Below are 23,553 nucleotides of genomic sequence, written 5' to 3'. Positions count from 1 at the left end.
AGTAGCTTTTCTTTTATCAACACGGAAATGAAACTCTGCGTTCTCCCCTATAATTGTAATGGAACAGACCAGTCTTCACATGCGGGTTCAACCATCATTGACTTTAGAGGGGTGATCATTGTTTCCCCCCCAGTCCGGTAAAAAAAAAAATATTGAGCGATTCTTACTGGTTAGCGGGAGCGAGGCGGGAGATACCAAGTTGTCTTTGCAGTAGGGGGAGGCATGAATAGACGGTTTCAGCTGTGGCGTAGGGAGCCGGGAGTCATGCTTCCATATGTGGGACTGCGGCCGCCATATTTTTTCTGGAAACCGTTACCCAGCTAGATATATGACATAGGTATTGCTGTGTATACGCTATATACTACACTCTGTCATAATAGGAGTGACTGGATTTGCATAAAGTTATGGAGGGGAATCCCTTATCCTGTTGTTCAACATGCACCAAAAATTAATGCATTTTAAAAGTTATATTTTTATAAAGATTTACAGTAATGTAGGTGTTTTGTTGTCTGAGCCCTTATTCCTGGGTGCCCAACATGCCCCATATCCCATAGACCAGTGGTGTTCAACCTGCGGACCTCCAGATGTTGCAAAACTACAACTCCCAGCATGCCCGGACAGCCGTTGGCTGTCCGGGCATGCTGGGAGTTGTAGTTTTGCAACATCTGGAGGTCCGCAGGTTGAACACCACTGCCATAGACTAATATGGCGGCGCTAAATGTGGGTGGGGTAATGGTGTAGGTAAATACGGGTGAAACTCGAAAAAACTGAAAATCGTGCAAAAAGTCCATTGCATTTCATTAAAGGGCAAGTCTCATGCTCAAAAACGTATCCCCTATCCAAAGTATAAGGTAGAAGTTTTAGATTGCGGGGGTCCGACCGCTGGGGGCCCCCCTGCGATCTCCTGTTTGGAGTCCCGGTGGGCTAGTATTGGAGCGCGTCACGCCCCCTGCACGAAGCGGAGGCTGCCACGGCCCCTCCATATAGTTCTATGGAAGAGCTGAAGATTGCCGAACGGCCCTCCCATAGAAGTATATGTATAAAAGAGAGACCAACGGGCGGCGCCTCGTGTGTTACCCCAAAATATATGTAGGAGGTGGGGGGAATGTGGGGATGACCCCGCGGGGCTTATAGATGGCCGCTCACCTCAAGACGGTAGTTGTAGGCATATAACCCCAACAAATGGGGTACCATTAATCCTAGAGACGCTGTCAAGCCAGTGGGTTGCAGGAGTCGACCCAAGTCGTCCTGTGGATATGTGAGTAGAAGGTGCGGCAAAAAAGAACCCTTGAAACCGGCGCTGCGACTATTAGGAGTGGTAGTGCTGAAATCCAGGTGGTAGAGGAAGCAATGATGAAGTCCATGTTATGGTAAAGATCCTCAGTAGGATCATTTATTGACAAAAAATAATAAAGATAAAAGATTACGCGTTTCGGGAGGAGCCCTCCCTTCCTCAGATCAGGGTCCTGATCTGAGGAAGGGAGGGCTCCTCCCGAAACGCGTTGATGTGCAGAAAATCCTGCGCAGAAAATCTGCACAGAATACTGTACGTGTGAATAGACCCTTAAAGGTGTTGTCCACGAATAGAAAAACAAAGCTAATTTCTGTCAAAAAAATCTGTCTCCAGGTTGGGTGTGGTTTTACAACTTGGCTCCATTCACTTCAATAGAACTGAGCTGCAGAACCACACCCAACCTGGAGACAGTGGGGGAGTGGTTTTTGAAAGAAATTAGCTGTGTGTTGTTGTTTTTTTATTCCTGGATAACCCCTTTAAAGGGGTACTCCGGTTTTTTAAATCAACTGGTGCCAGAAAGTTAAACAGCTTTGTAAATTAATTCTATTAAAAATTCTTAATCCTTCCAGTACTTATTAGTGGCTGTATACTACAAACAAAATTATTTAATTTTTGGATTTCTTTTCTGTCACGACCACATCTCCATGCTGAGCAGGAGAGGTTTGCTATGGGGATTTTCTCCTGCTCTGGACAGTTCCTGACATGGACAGAGGTGTCAGCAGAGAGCACTGTGCTTGTGACAGAAAAGAAATCCAAAAAGAAAACAATTTCCTCTGCAGTATACAGCCGCTAATAAGTACTGGAAAGATTAAGAATTTTTAATAGAAGTAATTTACAAATTTCTGGCACCAGTTGATTTAAAAAAAAAAATATTCCACCGGAGTACCCCTTTAAGCCCAAATCAGAGTTATTTTTTTTCAGTCTGCATTGATCCTGAACTTTTTTGTCACAGGTGATGTCTCAAGACCCCCAATGCCATAATGAATCACAGAATCCCCCAGGCCCAGGTACCAGTTCTGCTGCCCCTGACTCCAGAGTCTATTCTTTCCATGGCGACCTGGTGAAGATCCCTGAATGGAATACTAGCAAGGTCAGGGTCAAGAGGCGAAAAAAAAAGAAAGAATTAGACAGCACAAAATTTAAGTCACACAATGAAATTTTCAAGAAGACGTTTCCCCGGGGATTCCCACAGAGGAACAACATGGTTGGTAGAACGATTCCTCGGTCTGGAGGTAATGACGCGTGTAACCCGATGCAAGTGTTCATAACCGAAAACCGTCTGACCCAGCACCAAGGGATCTTCAATCGAGAAGTCAGATCTATTGACATTGGGAGACTCGTAAACCAGGAGGTGGACACAGCGAAGACTGGCACTTCCCTCTGCGCAACAGAGTCAGTCAGAGACACACCACAAAGCCAGAGGAGCCTCAGCCTAGGCCTTATTCCTACACCAGAGTTAAAAAATCAAGAAGTACATGTCCCCGAAAAAGAGCATTCACCAGCAATACCAGCTGCTACTTCTGATCCTGCCCTATGCGACCAACAAGAGAAAGAATCAGAAAAGTGCCCGTCTTGCCCTCCGAGTGATGACCGTGTTAATCCAGGTAGTGGAGCCGCAACGTCTCCATGTAGAAATCAACCCGTACCCATTCTGGAGACAGCCGAAAGCATTGTCAACATACTGAGTACACACTCGCTTTTTCCCGGCCGCAACCTGATAAATGAAGCCCGTCAAGCCATACTTGAGAAAGAGAGGAACCTACGTGATACAAAAACGACTCCTTCTGCTGTGGCTGTACAAAAAAAGCTGGAGTATAACCGCACAGGTAAGATGAATGCATTGATTGCACTAGAAAGTTATAAAGCAGCATAATCCTAAATTTTAGTAAATAATTTGCCAGTATTGTGCCAGTTGTATGCATTTCATGTGTACGCATCACAAATAAGTAGTACATTTATGAGAGAAAGGGTACCTGTCATATCACGGGGAAAAAAATGCTTATAAATGTTGCTCGCAAGGTCGCGCAGTTTATTTACTGTACATGTCTTTTTTATGTGCCAAGTTCAGTGTTTCCCAACCTGGGTGCCTCCAGCTGTTGCAAAACTACAACTCCCAGCATGCCCGGACAGCCTTCGGCTGTCCGGGCATGCTGGGAGTTGTAGTTTTGCATCAGCTGGAGGCACCCAGGTTGGGAAACACTGGCCTGGTTTATGGAGGGTGTTATATCTAGCACTCCAGCCAGACATGCTGTCCGTGAGCGCTCCCCTGCTCCGTCCACCTCTGCCGGCGGGGCCGGGATTTGCATCTCGCGACACGCCCGCATGCGAATCTCGTTCCGTCACTCACCTTCCCTGTCTTCTGTCCGTCCTGTGCTCTCGCATCGCCGGCGCGCCTGTCCCCGCCTCCTAGGGCGTGCGTGTTTCGGTGCTCTAAGATTTAAAGGCCAGTGCGCCTTTGATTATGATTTGCACCTGTACCTCCCTTTTAAGTATTTGCACCTCCCACTATTCTTTGCCGTAGTGCCATTGAGAAATAGTTTTCCTGTTTTTGCCTACCTGTGTTCTGACCTTCTGTTCCGTGACCTGACCTTGCACCTGTGCCGCCTGCCTATTGATTTCCTGCTACGTTCCTGACCTTGTACCTGTGCCGCCTGCCCTGACCATCTGCTATCCTGACTACAAGTTGCCGTTTCCCTCCTGTGCAACGTGTCTCCTCAACAGCCTGTGTGGACGAGTCGTGTCAGGGGTGGCGACCTGGGTGCAGCCTGCTGCAGCAAGTCCTTCCCGCTTTGCGGTGGGCTCTGGTGAAAACCAGCGGCACCTTAGACTCCTCTTCCTGACACGGCCCAAGCCATCTTCCACACAGGTACAGCGGATCCACTACTGCCGTGAGTGTTACAGAAGCACTGCAAAGCGGCTGCCGTCGGCGCATCTGCAGCGTTAAATACGCTGCAGATGTGCCCGTGTGATCCTGCCCTTATTACAAGCACTTAAAAACTAAAATCACATATCCCCAGTATAATGTATATTATGGGTATTACCACCAGCACCCAACCCTATAATAAGTAATAAGCAACAGGTACACCCTGTTCACATGGAACAATAATACAATAAACCTTTCACCTGATACACATTAAACAATTCATAAACACCAATAAATTCAGTATATCAAATGTATCATTTATATTTATATACCTTGTGGTCAATCCTCAAACAATAACACAGAAGGAAGTGGTGATTAGGTATAGAATGAGTTGTCTCCAGACAGGATCTGGTCCAGAAGATGATATCCAGCATGGCAGGGAGAATTGCAGAAGTCTTGAAATAGAAGAAGGGTCAAGACTGTCAATATTGAGTCTTTGAATAAACTTGATATACAGTCAGGTCCATAAATATTGGGACATCGACACAATTCTAAAATTTGTTGCTCTACACACCACCACAATGGATTTGAAATGAAATGAACAAGATGTGCTTTAACTGCAGATTGTCAGCTTTAATTTAAGGGTATTTACATCCAAATCAGGTGAACGGTGTAGGAATTACAACAGTTTGCATATGTGCCTCCCACTTGTTGAGGGACCAAAAGTAATGGGGCAATTGGCTTCTCACCATGGCCAGGTGTGTGTTATTCCCTCATTATCCCAATTAAAATGAGCAGATAAAAGGTCCAGAGTTCATGTCAAGTGTGCTATTTGCATTTGGAATCTGTTGCTGTCAACTGTCAAGATGAGATCCAAAGAGCTGTCACTATCAGTGAAGCAAGTCATCATTAGGCTGGAAAAAGGAAACAAACCCATCAGAGAGAGAGCCAAAACATTAGGCGTGGCCAAAACAACTGTTTGGAACATTCTTCAAAAGGAGGAACGCACCGGTGAGCTCAGCAACACCAAAAGACCCAGAAGACCAAGGAAAACAACTGTGGAGGATGAGCGGAGAATTCTTTCCCTGGTGAAGAAAACCCCCTTCACAACAGTTGTCCAGATGAAGAACACTCTCCAGGAGGTAGATGTATGTGTGTCAGAGGGTTCACCACAAGATGGAAACCATTGGGGAGCCTCGAAAACAGGAAGAACAGATTAGAGTTTGCCAAACGACATCTAAAAAAGCCTTCACAGTTCTGGCACAACATCCTATGGAAAGATGAGACCAAGATCAACTTGTACCGGAGTGATGAGAAGAGTCTGGAGAAGGAACATGATCCTAAGCATACAACTCATCAGTGAACATGGTGGTGGGAGTGTCATTTCGTGGGCATGTATGGTGCCAATGGAACTGCTTCTCTTGGATTTATTCATCATGTGACTGCTGACAAAAGCAGCAGGATGAATTCTGAAGTGTTTCGGGCAATATTATCTGCTCATATTCAGCAAAATGCTTCAGAACTCATTGGATGGCGCTTCACAGTGCAGATGGACAATGACCCAAAGCAAACTGCAAAAGCAACCAAAGAGTTTTTTTTAAGGGAAAGAAGTGGAATGTTATGCAATGGCCAAGTCAATCACCAGACCTGAATCCGATTGAGCATTTCACTTGCTGAAGACAAAACTGAAGGGAAAATGCCCCAAGAACAAGCAGGAACTGAAGACGGTTGCAGTAGAGGCAGCAGAGCATCACCAGGGATGAAACCCAGCAATGTCTGCTGATGTCTATTTGTCCCAGACTTCAGGCTGTAATTGACTGCAAAGGATTTGCCACCAAGTATTAAAAAGTGAAAGTTTGATTTATGATTATTATTCTGTCCCATTACTTTTGGTCCCTGAACAAGTGGGAGGCACATATGCAAACTGTTGTAATTCCTACACTTCCCCCTCCCATAGACTTGCATTGAGGGGACGGGGCGTGACATCACACGGTGGCAGAGTCGTGACGTCACGGACTTCCGTTCCCGTGGTCGCGACCCAGACCCTCCAGCGCTTCCGGACAAGAAACAGGTGGGTGCCGCATGCTATATTGCGGGGGTCCCCAGTGGCGGGACCCCCACGATCAGACATCTTATCCCATATCCTTTGGATAGGGGATAAGATGTCTAAGGGTGGAGTACCCCTTTAAAGCTGACAGTCTGCAGTTAGAGCACATCTTGTTTTTTTGTTTTTTTCATTTCAAATCCATTGAGCCAAAAATGTTAGAATTGTGTCAATGTCCCAATATTTATGGACCTGACTATGTGTCAATCAAAGTTTAACTCCTAGAGGACCCAGAGCATAATTGTACACACTTGCCCAGTCCTGGTATATGAAATGCGTTTAGTAGCTGAGCTCCCTTCATAGCTGGTTGGTTCCGGTTGCTGAGGATCAACCCATGGCTAATGCCGGGCATCACCGTTCTAAAATGCCAATAAATAAATTGCCGTTGGCTGTCCGGGCATGCTGGGAGTTGTAGTTTTGCAGCAGCTGGACGCATGCTGGTTAGGAGTGGCTGCACTATACAGTAAAGGTGCCCAGTATTCTATTCTAACATCTCTTATATAGCCCTTTATGTTTTCCCTTATCGTACCGTACAAAGTACCAGCTGGGTTTGGTGTGCGGGAGGAGATCTAGGTCACTTCAATTGCGCAGCTACTTAGCGATCTGTATGTGGAGACCAGCGGAGAGATGACAGAACCACCAGCTATTTCTGAGCAATCGTGAGCAATTTTCCCAAGCAATTTGCCTAAAACGTTGCTATAATTGGGGCAGCTGTAAGCGTCTCATACCGAAACCCTGGCACACAGTTCAAAGCGGGGCACCAGAATGCCATGTAACACAATCCAATGTTATTATTTTGTTTCAAAGGATCATATAATTTGAATGGGTTTTTGAAGTTCAGCGACACACTCAGAGATCTGCTATTTCCAACCCTTTGTATCCACCAATGAAATAACTTTTAAGCTATTTAGAGAAGCCTTTTGGGAGGCACATACTTTTTCATTAAAAGGCAGGAGCGGTTCCTTTTGTAGTAATGCATCCGTACAATGTCCTTAAAGGGAACCAATCATCAGATTTTACCCTATATAATGCTTGGCAAAGCGTTATATAGGGTAAAATTGTTGTCCTCACCATCCCCGGGGGACGCTCCTGCCCCCAGGGATGGTGAAGATATGAAGTTATAAACTAGTCACCGCCGCCGCCGTAAGTAGTCACCTGGGCGGGGAGCTCTTCTCATCTACTCCCATTCTTCGGCCGGCAGCGACGCCCCCTCCGCTTGATTGACGGGCCGCATCATCGTTCCGCTCCCTGAACAGACGGAGCAGAGTGATGACGCGGCCCATCAATCAAGCGGAGGGGGCGTCGCTCCCGGCCGAAGAACGGGAATAGATGAGAAGAGCTCCCCGCCCAGGTGACTACTTATGGCGGCGGCGGTGACTAGTTTATAACTTCATATCTTCACCATCCCTGCGGGCAGGAGCGTCCCCCGGGAATGGTGAAAATAAAGATTTTACCCTATATAACGCTTTACCAAGCATTATATAGGGTAAAATCTGATGATTGGTTCCCTTTAAGCAAAATGGGTGGGTGTGTTAAGTGGTATCCAATAAAAGGAACTAAATAATCCCCAATTTACAAGAAAAGATCTTCCTGGGTCATGTGACTGCCAGCTGTGCTGCTGGTTGGCTGAAAAAGTTATCTGTTCTGAAAACTTTTGCTGCTGCTCCAGCGACCCCATATAGGTTAACCAGTGGCTGGCCCACAGATGCATTGGCGCACAGATGATGGGATGCCAATGTTCTGCCCTATATTTTAGTGATTTGACACTATAGGTCACTTTAATCACTTATAGGGGTATTACTTACAGGATTTTTTTTTTATTTGTCCATGCTGCAGGGGCTTTAAAGTTAGTGTAGTTCATAATAAAGTGTCTGCACCTGTGTTTGATGGTGGTCTCGCAATTCTTATGTGATCTTTGCCCCGATTGTTCATTTTTAGCAGCATACAAAATTAGTGTTATCTCAGGTTTTCTCAGGTTGCAGTGTGGCCCGAGACATTACATCACTGGTCAGGTGTTCAAAGGGAGCATGGCAGTGCTACAATGGGTAAAGTGACCGCTGGGTGGAAAGGAGATCATTTTCTATAGGGCCGCAGGGGATTGTAGTTTACAGCGCAGCACAGTTTGCAAGGCAGCTCAGCTGTACAGAAACGGGTGGGGTAACTGATGTGTGGGAGGGAGCAAAGTGACCTCACACTTACAAACAAGGGCTCCTGGGACTTGTAGTTTAAGAGAGGGTACGCCAACAGGAAATAGCTATTTTACAAAAAGAATGATGTGGCACAGGGGGTGATAACGGCGGGAATGATGTGGCACAGGGGGTGATAAGGGGGATAATGATGTGGCACAGGGGGTGTTAAAGGGGGGGTAAAGATGTGGCACAGGAGGGATAATGACGTGGCACAAGGGGGTATGAAGGGGGAAGGAAATTCCATAGGGGGAAATCAAGTTGGAAATATGAAGTGGCACAAGGGGTTTTAAGTGGGGGAATAGAGTGTCTCTGGGAAGAGAGGGAATGAAGGGGCACAAAATGGGGTTGAAATGGCACTGATGGAAAGGAATTGGCACAGTGGGTGATGAAGGCTGGGATGAAATAGCATCAGGGTGTAGTAGCCACATTTGTAATACTGGATACTGGCATCATGTCGTGTCGTAGGAGATGCAGTTTGCGGTACGTCGAGGAGTGTGTCACCAAACTATGCACGCCTAAAAAGGGTGTCGCCAACTTGATAAGTTTGACAAGTTCTGCTTTAGAAGAAAATCCTCGGAATATGACTTATAAGACATCACCCCAGAATTAAGAAGTTCATTCTCTGCCCACGAGGTGGCGCTGTTTACAATGAACACATCCATGATATAGCATTGATGTAGCATCTGCTGGAATAAGAATTTCATTCATGTGAAACATAGAAGCAGGTTTTAGCAGAAGGTCCTATTATCACTAATCCTCCCCTTCGATTTATATAGATTCTAGAATCAATGTCCTCTCCTGCGCTGTGGATAGAGTCAGCAACACAGGAGTCAGCTGACAGCTCTCTTACCATGTACCCTAGCTGGATAGAACAATTGGTTTTTAAGGTGACTGACCCTGAATTCAATCAGCAGTAATCATTATTGTTATAGTGACATGTCTGAAGTTTTGATCGGTAGGGGTCCGGGTGCTGAGACCCCAAATGATCTCTATAACAAGGGATCTGAAGCACTTGGGTGAGCTCTGTGCCTGTTTGCTTTGCACTGCTCGTCTCTCCTTCTCTTGGTGCAGATATCAATTCATAGAATCAAAGGATTTTCCTTGTTCACGTGAATTAGTACAGTGACCCCCCCGACCTACGATGGCCCTGACATACGATCATTTCAACATGCGATGGCCTCTCAGAGGCAGCATAAACATACAATGCTTTTGTATGTCGGGGCCATCGCATAAATGGCTATCCGGCAGCGCCAACTGCTTCAGCTGCCACCGGATAGCCGTTTACGGTTCCCCCTTGTGGTCTGCTGACGATCACTTACCTGTCCTCGGGGCTCCGGCGCGTCCTCTTCGGGATCCCCTGCATCGTCAGCGCTCTCCACCTTCGTCATCACGTCGCTGCGCATGCCGTCCCGTCATCCAATAGGAGCATACGTAGCGACGTGATGGCGGCGACGGAGAGCGAGGATGCCGGGGAAGCAGAGGCCTTGCCGGAGCGTCGGGGACACCCCAGGGGTGACAGCGATGGAAGGCGACATCCAGGGCAGCGGTGACGGTCCGGAGCGGCGGGGACACGTGAGTACAACCTCCAATACTAGTGGTTTTCAACCTGCGGACCTCCAGATGTTGCAAAACTACAACTCCCAGCATGCCCGGACAGCCATCGGCTGTCCGGGCATGCTGGGTGTTGTAGTTTTGCAACATCTGGAGGTCCGCAAGTTGAAGACCACTGTCCTATGCTTTACATTGCACGGATGCCTCAACATACGATGGTTTCAACAAACGATGGTCCATTTGGAACGGATTACCATCGTATGTTGAGGGACCACTGTGTTCTAAAAATGACTATATTACCTAGGCTGCAATGCCTTCTGACGACTGTCACCATCCATATTCTCTTATTATTGTGGAAATGAGTCCAGAACTACTTCACTACGATTATTTGGTCCTTACCCAACCGAACAATACTGGTGGTGTTTATTTAGGCTGAACGGACCCTGAACGGGTTCGAGCACAAAATGGCACCACCTGGTCCCGACAGATCCCATTGACTTGAATGGGGTCCATCCAGTGTCCGGTATTTTAGGGGAGTTAAACGGGAAAAAAAATACTGGACATGCAGTATTTTTTTCTCTGCTCAACTCCCCTCTTTTCACAATGCAGCTTCCTTTAGCGGAGCTCAGTGGTGATGTGAAGGCCTTTATAGATAAATAATTTTATTTCTTGTTGAGAGGCCCATTTCATGGCAGTTCCCAGAACCGAGTTGTCCTAAATATTTGTGGTCACATATGTGATTGCAAACAGTATAGGACTTCTTGCCCCCGAATGATGCTGCTAGTTAGAGTTTAGCAAGGACTTGTATAGAAAGCATCAGTAACAAACACAATTTAACTAAACTAATAATACACAGCACCCTCTTCAGGTCATGTCACAGTATCTTCATAGGGTTAAGGGCAGAACGTATTAAGGTCAGGTTATTCCAAAATATAAATATTTTTCAAATATTCTTTACGCCCCCTCCCATAGACTTGTATTGAGGGGGCGGGCTGTGACATCACGAGGGGCGGAGCCGTGACATCACAATGCTCCAGCCCCTGTATTGCCCGTCATTACGCACAGAGCGAGTTTGCTTTGTGCAGTAATGAAAGCGGGGTGCTGCAGCCGAGATCCCGGGGGTCCCCAGCAGCGGGACCACCGTGATCAGACATCTTATCCCCAATCCTTTGGATAGGGGATAAGAGGTCTAGGGGTGGAGTACCCCCTTTAATGGGGTACTCCACCCCTAGACATCTTATCCCCTATCCTTTGGATAGGGGATAAGATATCAGATCGCGGGGGTCCCGCCGCTGGGGACCCCCGGGATTTCGGCTGCAGCACCCACCTGTTGCGGCTTCTGGAAACGCTGGAGGCTTAGGCTCCCGACCACGGTGACGTGAGATCGTGACGTCACGACTCCGCCCCCGTGTGCCGTCACGCCCCGCCCCTCAATGCAAGTCTATGGGAGGGGGCGTGACAGCCGTCACGCCCCCTCCCATAGACTTGCATTGAGGGGGCGGGTTGTGACGGCACATGGGGCGGAGTCATGACATCACGATCTCCCGTCACCATGGTAGTGAGGCGTTAGGCTGAGAGCCTCCAGCGCTGCCGGAAGCCACAACAGGTGGGTGCTGCAGCCAAGATCCCGGGGGTCCCCAGCGGCGGGACCCCCGCGATCTGACATCTTATCCCCTGTCCTTTCAATAGGAGATAAGATGTCTAGGGGCGGAGTACCCCTTTAAGCATATTGAACTATTCTTTGATAACATATCGCTCCCTGAACTGTTATTCTTAAACATCAATTTACATCTTATTGTTGGATTTCTCTACATTACGTCCTCATATACGGACATTCCAAGGCTTTATATAGATGTACGGACATTTTAGGCTATTTACTTAAGGTGGTTGTCTCATATTGTTTTTTACCCATGATTTTCATATTGCCTGTTTTTTAACATCTGGTTCACTATTATTTTATCCATATTGCTTTTTTATTTTATGATGCATCATTGTTAGAAGTTTTCCCACATTTTTCTTTTTTTCTCCTTTTCCTTTTTTCCCTTTTTCTTTCTTTTTCTTTTTCCTTCTTTTTGTACTTTCCACTATCCTTTGAGGACTGGTCATATATAATTCTTATTTTATTCATATAGTATTTGTCTATAATTGTGACTTGGACAACAGTCAGACCACATTTTAATTGTAATCACTTTGGAAATGCAAGTAATTGCAATGGGTTCACTTACTTTTTCATTCAGCTTTATCTCTGTATAGTAGCAGTCGACTACGATCAAAGGAAAGGAGATTTTTCATTTGGATTATGTGAAACTAGCAATTTTTAAAATTTTTGATCTGTTGGAGAAATAAAAAAAAATGGCTGCCAAAGTAATGACAGTGGAGGTGATACGCTTATGTCTACGCGGTTTATATCTGTTCTCTATCAGCCATATCAGCTATATTCAGCTCCTTTTTGTCTTTTTTTTATACTAATAACCTCGGCACCTGTTGATTTACATAAGACTCTCCCCTCAGCGATGTGTTAATATTAATGTTTGCACATGAGAGGATGAATGTGCGAGCTGAAGATACAGCCGGAGTGTGGACAAGTCTCAGTCTAATCCCGCGCCTTGTAGAATTTAGGTCACCCTGCCGCACGGCTTCCAATTCCCGCCGCTTAAAGGATGCATACTTAAAAAGTGTTCCAAGAGTGATGGATCTGGCAGCTTGACGGGCCCAGCGCCTGAGACTTCACGCAAATCACTTCACAAATACAGAGCGAAACCTGGAAGATCCGTAATGAGACGTCTCTTACAAGACACGTTGTTTAACAGCCACGAAAATGTGACATTGCATTCAGCCAGGGCTCCACAGCTAAGAAATCTTAAAGGGAATTTGTTTCTAGGAGATGTCTATGGCAGTGTGCTTTAGAGGGCAGCCTCTTAGTCTGACTACCAAAATGCATCATGTAATTGGTGATTCAACACCTTTCATGGTGCCTCTTGCCAGTCACAAAAAATTAAGATTCAGTCTATGTGGTCGCCATATTACAGAGATTGGGGGAGATTTATCAAAACCTGTGATCTGATTGGTTGCTATGGGCAACTGGGCAACTTTTCCTCTGGACAGGTTTTAAAAAATCTCCCCCATTGTATTAAGCAGTGTCTTATTTAATGTATTACTTTTTAGCAGTGCACATGTAATAACCCTTGAGGCCGGATTCACACTGTGGAATCTCCGGCCGGACGAAATACGGCTGGAGATTCCGAGTGCGAGCAGCGCCGACCAGTGCCGACTGAAGCAGTCAGCGCTAGGAACAGCGCAGTCATTTCTGGCCCCATAGATGGTAATGTCTGTGGAGTGGAGATCCACCAGAACAAGTTCGAGTTCAATGTTCTGGCGGGAAAATTTTCAAGGGGATTTTCCCCTTCCGTCTCCACGACAGCACCCATGAGATTAACTCCTCCTCCTGATTGGGACAGGAAAAAAAACACTAAGAGGTTAAATTCCCCACCCCTTCCTCTCCACACCAGTGTTTTTTCCTGTCCCTGTCGGGGAAGGAGCTGAGAGGTGCAGGGGACTAGTCTCCTGCACAAAAAAAAAAGGTCCTTACCGAGGCCTTGTAGACTCGGGGTGCTGAGGCAGCGCACCCCCTGTCACCTTTCTCTCCCAACGGTCTGGTCCACTTTGCAGGTCAGCTCTGGGAGTACGGAGGATGCTGGTTCGGGAGCACTGCACAGAGTGCTGCACAAGGGGAACTGTGCGGGCATTACGCAGAGCTTCTGGCGGTGTTATTGAAAGTTCCTCTCCTTCAGAGGGGCCTAGGTCATTAATCTTCCCAGTTTCTAGTTTCCAAACCAAACGGGAAGTTCCGTTATAGGAAATTCAAGATGGAAACTGTAAAATCTGCGGTTCAGTTAATAGGAGGAGGGGGCGGTGATGGGGACAATCGATCTACGCGATGCATATTGTCACATTCCTATCCATTCAAATTCCCAAAAATATTGGAGATTTGCCATCCGATGGGGGTCCAGTGTCCGCCACTTTCAGTTTGTTTGTCTCCCATTCGGTCTGTCATCTGCTCCTCAAATTTTCACCGAGGTCTTGGCAGAGGTGGTAGCCCTTCTCAGGAAGGAGTCTATTCTAATTATCCCTTATCTAGATGACATTCTGATAGTGGCGGACAAAGTTCCTCAATTGGAACTTCATTTACAGAGAACTATTCTTGTTCTCGAGAAGTTGGGTTGGATTCTAATTCTGGAGAAATCAGATCTTATTCCCAGTCAGGGGAAGATATTCCTGGGTACCCACTTGGATTTGAGAATCCAAACCTCCTTTCTTCCGGATTCCAGGAGGGTAATGCTTCGTGCCCTAATCTCCCGGTTCTTAGCCCTTTCGCTCTTGTTCAATCAGGACAGCAATGTCCACTCTGGGCCATATGACATTGTACATTCAATTAGTAGCCTGGGCCCAGACCTCTGCAAAAGTGGATCCTAGCTATTTCGGACAAATCTCAAAGGACTTTAGACAGAGTTATAATTCCCACTCAAGTAAAATCCCATCTAAAGTGGTGGATGTTAAGAAAAAATCTAGAAAGTAAATTGGTTTCAGACAAACCTGTTTCTTATAACGACAGATGCCAGTGCATGGGGAGATCACTCAGAGACTCGAGCAGTCCAAGGAAGGTGGGATCCCCAGACAGCAAGGAAATCTTCGAATTTCAGAGAACTACTGGCCAAATGGATGACACTCCAAGAGCTGGAGAAAAACTGCAAAAATCGCCACATCCTCATTTTTTCGGACAATACGACAGCAGTAGCTTTTATAAGACCTCAGGGAGGCCCAAGACACACTGCCCTTCAGTCGATTTCTCATCACATATTTTATTGGGCAGAAAACAAAGTGCTTTCCATCTCAGCAGTTCATCGCAAAGGTGCCTGAAACCTGGAAGCGGACTTCCTGAGCAGACACATATTAGACAAGGAAAATGGTCTCTAGCTCCTTGGGCATTCAAAAGGATTACGGAGAGATGGGGAGTTCCTCAAGTGGACCTTTTTGCAACCAGGAGAAATCACAAGGTGGATCTATTCTATTCCCTCAATCCAAAAGACTCTCCAGTAGCAGTAGATGCTTTGGCTCAGAATTGGACATTCAGAATAGGTTATGCATTTCCTCCCCTGCCTCTGATATCTCGGGTCCTTCTAAAGTTAATGAACTGCCATTGCATTCTAATTCTGATGGCTCCGTACTGGCCAAAGAGGAGCTGGTTTTCTCTATTGAGAACTCTGAGTGTGGAGGAGCCCATCAGGCTTCCTCCTCAAAAGGATCTTCTGTCCCAGGGACAACCCTTTCACCGTCAGATCCAAAGCCTCAGATTGACAGCATGGAAATTGAAAAGTCCATTCTGCTGAAGGAAGGTTTCTCTGAAAAGGTAGTGAATATGCTTCTATCTAGCCATAAAGATGCTACCTCTAGAATCTATGCTAAGACTTGGAAGAAATGTATTTCTTGGTGCGGGGATTCTTTTTCTATTGACACTCCGGTGATTCCTAAAATTCTAGACTTTCTTCAGCAGGGATTTGATTTAGGTCTTTCCCTTAGTACCCTCAAAGTACAGGTTTCTGCTCTGAGTGCTCTCTGTCATGTAAAACTAGCTGATAACATGTGGATTTCTAGATTTATTAAAGGAAAACTGTCAGCTTTCTCCCCCCGCACTAACCAGCGGTACTGGCTGGTAGTGCAGGGGACACTGATCAGTTTGATGCCTACCATGCCCAGATCTACCCCGCCGTTCGGCCAAAATCTTCGATTTTCAGTATATGCTAATGGCGCGGATCCGAGTACGGTAGGCATCAAACTGATCAGTGTCCCCCGCACTACCAGCCAGTACGGAGAAAGCTGACAGTTTTCCTTTAAAGCATCTAGTAGACGCAGACTTTAAATCTCTGTCCTCAGTGGAATTTAAATACGGTCCTAGGGGCTCTTCCTCTGGATCCCTTTGAACCTCTGGATTCTGTTTCTGATAAATTCCTGACTCTCAAAACGTTATTTTTAGTTGCCATCACTACAGCCAGAAGAGTAGGTGAAATTCAGGCCCTTTCTATCCAGGAGCCTTATATCAGAATTTTGGATGACAAATTAATTTTTAAACTTGATCCAAATTTTTTACCTAAGGTTGTATATACTTTTCATAGGTCACAGGGTATCGTAATTCCATCCTTCTGTTCTAATCCCAATAATGACCTAGAAAGATTATATAGAAGGAGATTTATCAAGCTCCGTAGTAGATTTTTTTTGCCTAAAAAGTCGCACGTACTTGCACACGTGCAACTTTTCTATACATGCTGCGACTTTTTGATATTTGCTTATTCCAAAGCACATTTCTGAAATCTGCTCACATAGTATTTTTTTTTCCTTACTTTGCAGTGGTCATGTTTTTATCAAATGCGATAGTCGCTATTTATGAAGAGAAAAAGTTGCATCTCCATTTAAAAGTCGCATGTGTATTCCAGGTCCAACCTGGCTTACAGAAAGTGTATATGTCTGCAGAAAAGGAAATTAACACCCATTGTAACAATTGTTCTACATTAATGTTAACGTTAATTATAGAAAAATGTTATTATATAACTACCGTATATACTCGAGTATATGAGGATAAAAGATCCTCATGGAAAGTTTATGAGTGTTCGGATTGTGGAGCTGGTAAGGATTACTGATAAGATGTGCTCATTTATTATAAGGAATAATGGCGCCATCATAAATCACCCCGGGAAAAATAAATGAATACACATAACTAATGACTGTAGACAGCGGGAGAGTCGGGAGACAAAATGAATCACGAAATCAGAATCAATAGTAATTGGATTTATGAAGACCAAATGGGAGGTTAAAATGTGACAAAACAATGACAGAAGGTCCCCAGGTACTGTATATACTCGAGTATAAGCCGACCCGAATATAAGCCGAGGACCCTAATTTCACCCCGAAATCCCAGGAAAAGTTATTGACTCGAGTATAAGCCTAGGGTGGGAAATACATCATCCCCCCATGTCATCATCCAGACCCCCGTCATTAACACCCTCATCATCACCGCCTGTCATCATCCCCCCTTCATCATCACCGCCTGTCATCATCCCCTTGTCATCATCCCACACCCCACCTTCATCATCCCCTTGTCATCATCCCACACACCCCCTTCATCATCCCCTTGTCGTCATCCCCTTGTCATCATCCCACACCCCCCCTTCATCAACCCCTTGTCATCATCCCACACCCCCCCTTCATCATCCCCTTGTCATCATCCCACACCCCCCCCCTTCATCATCCCCTTGTCATCATCCCCACCCCCCTTCATCATCCCCTTGTCATCATCCCCTTGTCATCATCCTCTTGTCATCATCCTCTTGTGAACTATCCGCCCTCAGTGGTCTTCAACCTGCGGACCTCCAGAGGTTTCAAAACTACAACTCCCAGCAAGCCCGGGCAGCCATCGGCTGTCCGGGCTTGCTGGGAGTTGTAGTTTTGAAACCTCTGGAGGTCCGCAGGTTGAAGACCACTGCGGCCTTCGACATCATCCAGCCCCCTCTCACCCCCTTTAGTTCTGTACTCACCTCCGTTCGGCGCTGGTCCGGTGCTGCAGGACTGTCCGGTGGGGAGGTCGTCCGGTGGGATAGTGGTTCCGGGCTGCCATCTTCACCGGGAGGCCTCTTCTCCACGCTTCGGGCCCGGAATAGAGGCGTTGGCTTGACAACGACGCAGAGGGACGTTGGTAATGAACGTACCTCTGCGTCGTCGTCATGGCAACGTTACTATTCCGGGGCCGGGCCCGAAGCGCGGAGAAGAGGCGCCCCCCCAGTGAAGATAGCAGCCCGGAACCACTATCCCACCGGACGACCTCCCCACCGGACAGTCCTGCAGCACCGGACCAGCGCCGAGCGGAGGTGAGTACAGAACTAAAGGGGGTGAGAGGGGGCTGGATGATGTCGAAGGCCGCAGTGGTCTTCAACCTGCGGACCTCCAGAGGTTTCAAAACTACAACTCCCAGCAAGCCTTGCTGGGAGTTGTAGTTTTGAAACCCCTGGAGGTCCGCAGGTTGAAGACCACTGAGGGCGGAGAGTTCACTCGAGTATAAGCCGAGGGGGGTGTTTTCAGCACGAAAAATCTTGCTGAAAAACTCGGCTTATATTCGAGTATATACAGTAATATCTCTATTCATTTAAGGGTGAAAACACACACTGCACACCTTGTTAATTTTAGGACACGTACGTGCTGGAGTACCCACTAAATTTAAAAATGAATGTTGTGTTAAAATAGAATAAGGCACAAAATAATTGTGTAAGAATTTTTACAGACTACGTAAATAACCCATATGTGGCCCATCCATAGTAATAAAGCTTCATTTTGGGTTGGATAATGTACCGAGCCTTTTTTTTTGTGTGTGTGTTTTTGTGGCTTCACTATTGTTTATGTGCCTGTTGGTGCTGCGCTGTCTTCCTTCCTGACGTAAACTCCGGCCTCAGCGCAGTGACGCAAGACTCTGCCCATCAACGTCACAAAATGCGGGCTCAAAATTAAACAAAAAAGCCTCCAGAGTACGGATATTCATGGTGCGGCATAGTATGTTTTTAATATTTTTTAATTTCTGAGGAGGGTGGATGGGTTGTTACGGGATAGTTGGAGTGCAGCTATTTAGTGCCAGGCCGCCCAGTCAGGGTGTCACCTGATGCGGAACGCCCCCCTCCCCTTCAATCTCTAGCTACGCTACTGGTAATAACGGGTTTATAAAGAACTTCGGCAATTAACATAAGGGAAAACTTTTCTGCTTTAAAAAATGCTTTTGTAAGCGGGTTTCTCGGGTTTTGCTTATGTGCAATTTATTTATCAAGGTTGTGCGACTATTTCGCATGTAAGCAAAAGTAAGATTAAAAAAAATTGTCATATAAAAGCCAAACGTTTGAAAAGAATGATAAATCTCTTTCACAGTCTTCTGGATGTTAGAAGAGCTGTTCTCCAATACTTTGAAAGAACTAGTCAGTGGAGAAAAGATAATAATCTGTTTGTTCAGTTTGCTGGTCCCGATAGAGGCAAAAAAGCCTTTAGTCAGATGGATTAAGACGGCAATTTCAGAAGCTCCTGTGGCCAGAGGTAAATTCGGTTGAAGGCCCATTCTACTAGAGCAATTTCCTCGGCATGGGCAGAGAGAGCCGGAGCTTCTGTAGAGCAAATTTGTAAAGCTGCTACTTGGAAAAACCTTCATACTTTTTCCAAACATTATAGAGTTCATGTTTTGTCTTCTGAGGATATGGCTTTTGGACGTAAAGTCCTCAGTGCTATAGTCCCTCCCTAATAAATTCTTTGGTATTTCTCATGGGTGCTGTCGTGGAGATGGAAGGGGAAATGGTGAATTATACTCACCAATAATTCCTTTTCTGGAAGTCTCTACGACAGCACCCATACATCCCACCGTTTGTTATTTTTATTGTGGTGTTCTTATGCTCTTTTGCCTTTCCTTCGGTGTTCTTTGTAAATACACTGGTGTGGAGAGGAAGGGGTGGGGAATTTAACCTCTCAGTGTTTTTTTCCTGTCCCAATCAGGAGGAGGAGTTAATCTCAGGGGTGCTGTCATGGAAACTTCCAGAAAAGGAATTATCGGTGAGTAAAATTCACCACTTCCGGGCGGAAAGTCCGCCTCGAAAACTCTGCAGTGTGCACTGTGCCAGAAATGGGGAACCAGAAATTCCATTGTGTGAACCCGGCCTTAGTCTTCTCTGACTACCCCCTTGACCATAATCCTTACATAATTTTACTTTGGCAAATCATATGGCTGAAAACCCACTTCAATATATGATCGATGTTATCAAAACTTATAGTAAGAAGACCCCACTTATCATGACACCATACTCTACTGGGAACGGCCTACTGCTGGCCACATAAGTAGGTCCCACCAAGTCCGCCTGCTATCGGCTAGGCCTCCCAACTGACCTTAATGGATTTCCTGGGCCAGAACTTTACTTGGGATCTTGCCATGAAGTTTGTGTTCCCCAACTTCCGAGGCCACTATGACCAACCAAACCAATCTAACCTTCTCACAGAGTTCTGTTTTTATCTACATTATACCAGTTGATGTTCCACATGAATAGTAGGTAGTTCCTTTCACTTCATCTACCTGGTTGTCATTTGGCCACCTCTTACATCCTTCTCATCTGCCCAACTCATCTCTACTTTCTTGTGACCCTCCCATAGCACACCTTCTATAGAATTCATGCCACTGCTGACCATGTGGTCACCACCACCTTAAAGGGGGTACTCCACCCCTAGACATCTTAGGATGTCTGATCACGGGGTCCCGCCGCTGGGACCCCCGCAGTATCTGTGCAGCACCCGAACGTTGGGTGCGGGCAGCAGGGCTCACGACGTCATGGCCACGCCCCCTCAATGCAAGTCTATGGGAGGGGACATGCGGCCGCCACATCCCCTCCAATAGACTTGCATTGAGGGGGCATAGCCATGATGTCACGACCCCTGCCGCTCGCTCCAAGCGCTCGGAACAAAATGTTCCGAACGCTGGAGCAGCGGAGTACTCCTTTAAGACCCCTAATGTGAACCAGCTAAGGGATTGCATGGCACCCCGTACAGCAGTGATCTCAAACTGTGGCCCTCCAGATGTTGCAAAACTTCAACTCCCAGCATGCCTGGACAGCCGTTGGCTGTCCAGGCATGCTGGGAGTTGAAGTTTTGCAATATCTGGAGGGCCACAGTTTGGGACCACTTCCGTACAGCTTTTTACCTTGATGTCCCCATAGGAAAGCAATATGACTGATCGCTATAGGTTTCCATCCCACTTTCCTAGAGGCTGCAGGATAAATCTGGGGGACCATCATTCACAATAGTTTATTATAGTATCGAGAAATGACTAATGACTTTTAGGTTTGGTCCTTTTATGCTTTCATCGCCATACACAAGGAGACTGAATTGTCCATAGATATACTTTTCTTTTTTTTTCCGTAGGTAACGTTGATCTGTATAAAGATCAAGAAGGGGAATGTGTTGGCAAAGGGAGAACTGACATCAGGAGAACAGTCCCAAGACCCCATAGAGCAATGCAGCCGATACAGACATCCCCCATCCGGTTTCTTTCAATTCCCAAGGACAGTCCGCCCCACACACTCATAAAGATGGTGAGTCCTAATAGAAATCACAATGTGTATAACAATGTCTCTGCTCAGCCAAGAGGCTCATCCTTCTGTACAATATATATATAAGAAATTATGCACAGATTAAAGGGGTTATCCAGGAATAGAAAAACAGAGCTACTTTCTATCAAAAACCACTCCCCGTCTGTCTCCAGGTTGGGGGTGGTTTTGCAGCTCATTTTAATTGAAGTGAATGGAGCCAAGTTGTAATACCACACCCAACCTGGAGACAGACGTGGAGCTGTTTTTGAAAGAAATTAACTTTGTCTTTCTATTCCTGAATAACCCCTTTAAAAATACAGACTTATTTTATTACTATTTTACAGCCATGTTTTGCTATTCATTTTATACAGTGTGAACATAGCCTTAGGATGCAGGCAATTTTTAGTCTTCGTTTTTTTTCTCCTCCTAGCCGTCCATCAATAGATTCATGGGGATTGTTTTTTGTGAGGCCAGTTGCATTTTTTTTTACCCCTTTAGGATTTCAAAGGTTGTAATTTTCCACCTATGAGGACTCGTTTTTCGTGCCACTAATTGCACTTTGTAATGACATCACTTATTTTATCACAAAATTTACAGCAAAACCCCCCAAAAAATATATATTTATTTGTGGGGCAAAGTTGCAGTTCAATTTTCGGTAAAAATGATGTCTTATAACGATATCCAATTTTATATAGGTTTTGTTTTTGTTTTTACTTTTAAAAAATTATAACTTTTTGTAAGAAAATATGTTAACATTGTTCTCTTCTTACCTTGATAGCATTTTTATTGTTCCATATATGGGGCTGTCTGGGGGGGTCCCTTTTTTTTTTTTTTTGTGCCGTGATCTATAGTTTTCATTGTTACCATTTTTGTTTTCATGGGACTTATAATTCACTTTTTATTCATTTTCTTGTATATGAAATGACCAAAAATCAGCAATTCTAGACTTTGTTTTTTGTTTTTACGATTATGCAATTTACTGTGTGGTTTCAGTAACATTATATTTTAATAGTTCTAGCTTTTCTGCATGCAGCGATACCACATATGTTTCGGTTGAGTTTTTTTGTTTGCATTATTTTATTTGGGAAAAAGGGGGATTTTTTTACTTTTGTTGGGGGAGGGGCTTATTTCATATTTTTTTACAGCTTAATGTTTATTCTAAAAAAATGTTTTTGCATTTTGTTACATCTCCATTACATCTCCATTGCCTAGGAGGGTAGACAGAAGAATTAATCAGAAGCCAATATACTGAACTGCTTTTGTTGTTTTTCCTTGTTTAACCCTATGTTATATCCCTTATTTCTTTTATAGCCAGGCCGAGAAGATCACCTGAAACTCAAGGATAATTTTCCCATCCATTATGGATCTGATTGTAACCCTTCATACCAGGACCAGCAAATATCATCTCAAAGCCCTCACAGTCTGCTGTATATTAATTCTTCAAGCAATGATTCTAGGCTAGGACAACAAGACATAAATACATCAAGTTTCCATAGAATAAGGAGAGCTAGGCCGATGGTCAGTCCACCGATGAATGCCCGTAGCCCTCAGGTTAGATGGAGATTGGCAGATGACATTTTGACAGATTTGTCATATACACATAACAGTCCATCAGGCAGTATCAGACATACCCTCACTTCACAGGTTACTAACCAGGAATGTGTATGTAAAACACCCTTAGAAGACATCTTCTCAAAGGCGCCTAATCCGCCAAAATTAAGCATAAAGCCGCAATTTTCACATGAAAAAACACATTCAGATGTCTTCTGGGGCAGCAGAGATCAGAGATCGCCCACTACCAACATCCATGATATTTCTCCGGCATCGCTCAGGTGGTCTTACAGACCACAAAGCCCACCTAGGATGTATACAGCAAGAAACTTCAGAAGTCAACAAATGCCGGTCACTGGTACTCGTGGCTCCCAAGGTGTTTTCCTTCCTGATTCATTTAGGGAATCGGGGAGAGAAACAAAAAAACATGTGTCCTCCTGGCAGGAAGCTGACATAGGACAACATTATGGGAGGTGTGCAACCAATACCAGGACAAAACAACAGCATTTGCTTGAATCTAGGTGTCATAATTGTTGGAACCCACAATTCCTTCTACACGAAGAACCAAAGCACAGAGGGCACGTGGAAAATGATGGTGACATACGAGTAAAGGACTGGCCACATGTAGAGCGTTACATGTCTGTAGCATTGTCCCCACACTCAGTACAACAAGGACCCTCCTTTGTCCCTTGCCAACATAGTAAATCTTCAAAAAGGGCAAGTACTAAGTCAAGCCCGACTACCTGGAGGTACCCAAGAATGAAGTTATATTAACTGTACCGGGCATTGCCTATACTCTGATTATACTGTGTGATTATTCCCCTTTGTAATAAACACTTCATATTTCTTTA

The 23,553-nt window shown here is 45.4% G+C and overlaps 1 protein-coding gene across 4 annotated transcripts; it reads left to right on the top strand.

Moving 5' to 3' along the window:
• The first annotated feature begins 5 nt into the window (after window positions 1-5).
• LOC130293665 (uncharacterized) lies at window positions 6-23,553 on the top strand. 4 transcript variants are annotated; one of them, XM_056542646.1, is made up of 5 exons: window positions 6-137; window positions 2,247-3,120; window positions 19,572-19,628; window positions 20,985-21,154; window positions 22,463-23,553. In XM_056542646.1, exons 2-5 carry the CDS (start codon window positions 2,250-2,252, stop codon window positions 23,474-23,476), a joined length of 2,112 nt encoding a protein of 703 aa, XP_056398621.1. In that variant the 5' UTR covers window positions 6-137; window positions 2,247-2,249; the 3' UTR covers window positions 23,477-23,553. The 4 variants fall into 4 exon arrangements, with proteins under 4 accessions (XP_056398621.1, XP_056398620.1, XP_056398619.1 ...); XM_056542645.1 differs by lacking the exon at window positions 6-137 and adding an exon at window positions 181-337; XM_056542644.1 differs by lacking the exon at window positions 6-137 and adding an exon at window positions 667-1,370.

The sequence above is a fragment of the Hyla sarda genome, chromosome 10 (assembly GCF_029499605.1).
Source record: "Hyla sarda isolate aHylSar1 chromosome 10, aHylSar1.hap1, whole genome shotgun sequence".
In the NCBI taxonomy this organism is placed as follows: domain Eukaryota; kingdom Metazoa; phylum Chordata; class Amphibia; order Anura; family Hylidae; genus Hyla; species Hyla sarda.
The sequence above is the reverse complement of the archived record's forward strand: the minus strand, read 5'-3'. Positions and strand labels throughout refer to the sequence as shown.